The sequence below is a fragment of the Lepisma saccharinum genome, chromosome 1 (genome assembly GCF_977018435.1).
Source record: "Lepisma saccharinum chromosome 1, izLepSacc3.1, whole genome shotgun sequence".
Taxonomy (NCBI): domain Eukaryota; kingdom Metazoa; phylum Arthropoda; class Insecta; order Zygentoma; family Lepismatidae; genus Lepisma; species Lepisma saccharinum.
The window spans coordinates 154,885,888-154,891,887 of record NC_139229.1 but is presented as its reverse complement, the minus strand read 5'-3'; the positions used below and the strand labels follow the sequence as shown (position 1 = coordinate 154,891,887).

The following is a 6,000-nucleotide window of genomic DNA, read 5'->3' as shown; positions in this document are numbered from 1 at the left end:
TTCCAAGTCTCCACTAAAAGATGGCACCCCAGTGCAACCATCAGCTTCACACATTCCCCCTTGGAATTTAGTTCAGACTCCACTCAACAGATGGTACACTACTGTGTTGCAGACATATCTACTGGTATAATTGTGAACAATATTTTACAATAATTTAGTTTAAATCCTCCCTCCTAGATGGCACCACAACTCCACCTGAACTACAACCTCAAATTTACTTCAGACCTCTTTTATTAGATAGCACCTGAATAATGATGGCAGAACAGGGGATACACATAGCTACATGCTGGTGGGGGTTGGTTCAACTCCCCTCTTCCTGATGGTGCAACTACATGTAAAAATATATAAGCAGCTCCCACCCATTAATGAAATGCTAAACGTCCAGATATGTATTGCACAGGTGAACTACCATATTTCTGCATTGCAGTTTTAATTCATTTAGCAATTAATTTCGAATGACCACTGCCTTCATTAACAAAAGTTACAGCATCTAGGATGGAGATGTTAGTGTGCCAACCATGAATCGTCACATGTAGTTCAGTTACACCATACCAGGTGGTACTACTCTGCATATTAGTATCATCATAGCCCCCTACTGTTAAAAAGATCAACTACATTCACATGTTGTTAGGATCCCTTCTACAAAATAATGTTGTATCCTAGTAAACATCCACATTAAAAATAAAATAACAAACAATACAAGCTGAAATGTTCTATTTAGTAAAGTAAATTGCAGCTCCACCAAACTTTGTAACAAAACTGTGTTCTGTTACATGATAAATACAAAATACAATCATAATGTACAGATCACACAAGATATATCTACATTCACTCTTTTTTTTGCAATGAGCAACCTTGCATAATAATATCTCTACGAATGCAATGAAAAATAAATGCCACTACATACAAATTCTTAATAAAAAAAGATCCTTCCTATGAGACAGTGAAGAATATAAACAGGTTCTTAAATCAACATTGGACCTTTGTTAATTCAACACTTTCCGAAAACTGTAAGGTCATCCATTCCAACAGTTTCAACATCACATTTTGACTAACGTTATAATTTTGATAAGGAAATAATAAACGCAGCCTATTTTTTCTGGATAAATGTTACAGAAAACAAAAAAAAAAATATTTTAATGTCTCAAACAGGAGACAACTGAAAATTAAAATCTAAAACAGAGTAAATGCCAAAGAATATTCTAATATTTAATCATATATATTATTACTTAAGTGAAATTTTGAAATTTCGTATTTCAGCGGTGGACAATTTATATATAACCATTTAAATTGTGCAACATGGAAATATGAAATTTCAAAATTTCACGTAAGTAATTCTAAATCACGTTTACCACATCCATCATGAATATCATATTATATTCATTTGCTCTGTACACATACAAGGTTTGTTTAACCCTTCATTGGGTGCATAATTTTTTGTAACATACGTAGTTAGATAAGTGGGGACACCCACCCAAGCCTTTAACTATCTTTAAGTTATTAAATACACTGTGAATTATACTGTGCACGCATGCTGAACATTCTTTCTTCCAAGATCCGCTGCAATTTTCTGATGCACTTTATAAGTTAACATCAGTCACATGTTTGAGGGACATACACCTAAATACGTAACAACAGAAGCAGTCATGTTCACTTTCGGACCGAAGCAGAGTCATGTTCACTTTCGGTCACATATTCACTTTCATATAAACATATACCTATGTATACCCTTTCTCACTAACCTGCATCTATATAACATCTGAATGTGCTGTATGTTCTGACCTTTCGACACTTTGATATTTTTCTTGTTACGTACTGGTGACAACCGTGGCCCCTGCATGAAACTTACGTTAACTTCATAATATTATGTACCTTAGAAGTGCAACAGAAAAAAACAGCTGAGCTAAGAACAAAGACAAAAAAATCTATGCACAAGCACTCATGTGCAGTATAGCTCCCAGTGTTGCAATCTCGGAATGACTATCGACAGGCAACACTAGTACCTCATGCACCTAACAGAAGGTTAAAGGGCAAAGATGCATAAGCATACAATCAGTGCCTTTCACAACCTACATGTGCCAAATTTTGCAGTGTTAAGAATAAGTACTCTGCTTTAATAGTTATGTTAGTTTCGTGAAGCTAAATGAGCTGGGACAGAAATGTTAATGGACTTCACTGATCAATTAGCCTGAATTTTAAAACTGTTCCGCTAAAAATATTTCAATCCTGAGGGATAATGTTCTTTCCTTAACATATTCTTCTACAGCAACCAGGAAAGTAAATCACATGACTCCATTTCCTTACTTTGTTTCAACAGAAAATAGTTTCCTAAGGCTGCCTTCAAAACTTGCAGTATATTTCTAAACACAATTCATTCCAAACTCCAAATACATTTTCAGATTTACAAGATATCGTCCTCACTTACCATGCATGAACTTTTGTGAAAAATTGTGTCCTTTACTGTGCTGTCAATATACAGGAGAAGGAAAGTAGCACCAACTGAGAACCAAAACACTATACATCGGGAAAATTAATATCTTCATACATTAGGTTTATAGAATAGAAGGTTATACTCATGTGAAATGTTACTGTGTTTCATCCTCTACTCTCAACAAAAAAATATGTTAGCATACATTAATGCACATAAAAAGAAAAAGTTGAATATACGTTTAACTTGATGATGTAAATAACACTACATCATTTAACAGTCTCGATATTACCCTCTCACTTTTCTACTTTTAAAGATATACTTTAAAACGGAATACCTACCAACTGATAGATATACAAAACAAATTTTCATCATAAGATCACAAAGTAATCACAAAATGGCTGTGGTTGTACGTATCATGTCTGACATAATTTTAATGTTAAAGAACTTTAAGTATCATAAACTGAACATGATGGACTTAACATTTTATCTTTCATTTTGCTTGGCATGTTTTCATATATTGCTAAAAAAATGCTGACCCGCCCAACATTTTATGGTGTATTAGTTTCTATCGAAACTACAAATATATGACTCCAGATTATGAACTGAACAAATCGGAAAAAAGAAATTTACTATAAATATATATATATATAACTTTTAATTATAATTCAATATGCTGAAAAACATATCTTTGGTGTAATAACTTAGAACCTGCATGGTATATTTAGCGATTACTTGGCAACATGTTAACAAAATTTCTTGCTGTATTATAGAGATTTAATACAGACTCATTGCAAATGCGTCACAAAAATTATGAACGAAGATAGTTCTATAAACATAATGCCCCAGATATTATTAATTTCAACCTCCCTTGACATTTTACAGCAAACATTTCTTGAACATTTTGTTCATTAAGGTATCTCAACACTTATAGTGGCAAAACCACAAAAAATTCCCTTGAGCTGAATATCTTGTCATCAGCAGTCTTAGCATTGGAAACATTAAAATATTCAATAATGCACAATGCATTGAGCTTTTTTTTGGACACCCATTCAGGATTCCATCAGCAGATTTCTCACATATTTGTGGTCCAGCATGAAAACGAAAACATGCTAAATCAAAATGAAACATTTGCAGAGCAATCACTAGAGAATCAGCACTTGCATGTGGAAACTGATTCACAATCCTCTAACACAACCACAACCAAAGTCAATGTTCCAGTTACACACCCACACACATTATCCCATTCAACTGCATTTGCAAAACAACTCCCAATAGCCTCACAATACTGGAACTGTATTTAGCATGAGGCACAACTATATTGCTACCTGATTCTCCCATACCTTCTGATTGTTTAAGCCAACTGTAAAATTGAAAAAAAAAAAATGTAAACAGCAAAAATAAAAGTACGTTACAAGATTCAATGTATGAACACATGTGTGTCATCTCTACATATTTATATTCATAATTTTACATGCACACACGCACACACACAAATTAATCTCCTTTTGCATGCATACTATTTCGAGGATGTTTCAGCACCCCCAAAAACCAACCACGAAACAGATGTTTGACAAGAAACACCTGCTGTTGTGAGGAAAATGTGGTAGAACATTACGTTAACTTTACATAGTCCTCTTTCAGAAACGAAGGAAAGACAGAAAAAGCATAAGATCAATTGCATTTAAACATAAGATTCATACACATGATGCATTCCAGTTTTCTCCCCGTCTATCACCCTGTACACAAGAGAGGCAGTTTGGTTGAAGACTGACGCGAACCAGTCAAGAGATATGGAACACAGTGATCGTAACGTACACGTATTGGCATCAATCGAAATATTGTTTTTTCTATGTTGTGCACGGAACTTAATGGTATTTACGGGGAGCTTCCGGCTCCGCTCATGTCCAAGCGTGGCCTTTTTCTTGACCCTGTTTCCTCTGGAGTTTCTAGATTTAGATGGTCTCTCTTCTTCTGAGAATTCTGTAACACAAACAATTATTATTGATTCAACATGTCAGGTTTCTATAAGGATGCTGACCAGCATATCTAACTTTAAGGTTATTTTAAAAAATTCATCACCTTTCGAAAACTGCTACGATGTTCAAACCTCTGAAAATTTAGATCGCTCTAGGATTCCTTCTAGAACATTCAAGTGAATTTCAATGTGGGTTGCTTTGGCTGTTATCTAGAATTCTGTGATAGAAAATAGGTTTACAATAACAGAACTATCACAGATATCTAAACAACAGCAAAAGTAAACCACACAAGATTAACTTGAATGATCTGGGAGGAATTATAGACAAACATAATTTTTCATAGTTTGGAATATTGTAGTAGTTTTTGCACGAGATGAATTTTCAAAAACAGTTTTGCTGGCACAAGCAAAAGCTCTAGTGTGACCTTCATTTACATGCCATGATCGAGCTGTGGGACATCACGACTCAACACAGATATCATATCTGAACAAGCATACTAGTCATATCACATCTGAACAAGCATACTAGTCAATTTTATATTGCCAGAGAAGTCCTTGCTTATGCTATCTTGCAACCACTATTGGATATTTTCACATACAAGTCATGAAATTTACAAACTGTTAATATTGTTGAAAACAACCATGTTTTTAAACAAAAATTTTGCTTAGGAGAAAAAAAAGTTAACTTGCACCATAGTATGAAATTCTGGAAGAAAACTTGCAAGCTGTACTTCACCTTAAGAAAATGAGGGCATATCTTACCTTTTTGTCCCATTGCTGGTGAAGGAACCTCAACAAAATATTGGTCTTCTCAGTAACTATAACTGGAAAAAAGAAAATAAATATGACTAGAAGAGTACCAACTAAAGTGTCTTTCAAAAGTCACATGACCCTAACCTTAAACTGGTATAACATGAACAATGCACGAGATATTAACACTGGGTTAATATACAGGGTGGTGCTGAGCTGACTGACACATTTCAAATGGCCATAGATAATATATGGACACAAGGGAGGGGGGAAGCGAAACCGTCCATAAACACGTCCAAGTATGTCATTTATTACTTACAGATTACATGATATTTTTTTTAATATTGCATCAGTAGATGGTAGATAGCAATCATGGCCGAGTTTTTGTAACCTTAACTCTTAACCAAATCCTCATTCAACACTTCTTTTACGCAGCACTATGCTGTGCCTATAAACATCCACGAACCTGATGAAGGAGGGAGTCTGACCTCAACATTGTCCTAATAAGACTCCATACTCATGACACGTTTTTCAAATTTCTTCACCCACGCCAATATGGTATCCCGAGATGTGTTGCCAACATTGAACTGATGTCTACAGACACACTGCACTCCTTTCACAGAAATCATTTCGTAATAACACGGGTAACATGTTGTTGCATTTCCTAATGCTCCATTGCAACTGACTATATGAAATGGCATCCTTTCCTCTATCGTTCCCCTTCCCGTGAACCACTACAAGGTATTGTGCAGGCGCCGTATTCAAATTTGAAATGTGTCAAGTCAGCTCAGGGACAGCCTGTACAAGTGTTACCCAGAAAGTAACTTCTGATTGTATTAAAAAA

The 6,000-nt window shown here is 35.0% G+C and overlaps 1 protein-coding gene across 1 annotated transcript in view; it reads right to left on the bottom strand.

Moving 5' to 3' along the window:
• Window positions 1-697: 697 nt before the first annotated feature.
• LOC146002888 (DET1- and DDB1-associated protein 1) overlaps window positions 698-6,000 on the bottom strand; it is a 29,182-nt gene continuing 23,879 nt past the window's right edge. The window contains exons 3-4 of the mRNA XM_083140953.1: window positions 5,169-5,230; window positions 698-4,411 (exon numbers count right to left, since the gene is read on the bottom strand). Coding sequence (XP_082997079.1) covers window positions 4,307-4,411; window positions 5,169-5,230 — 167 coding nt within the window. The 3' untranslated portion in view covers window positions 698-4,306. The remainder of the gene's footprint in view (window positions 4,412-5,168; window positions 5,231-6,000) is intronic.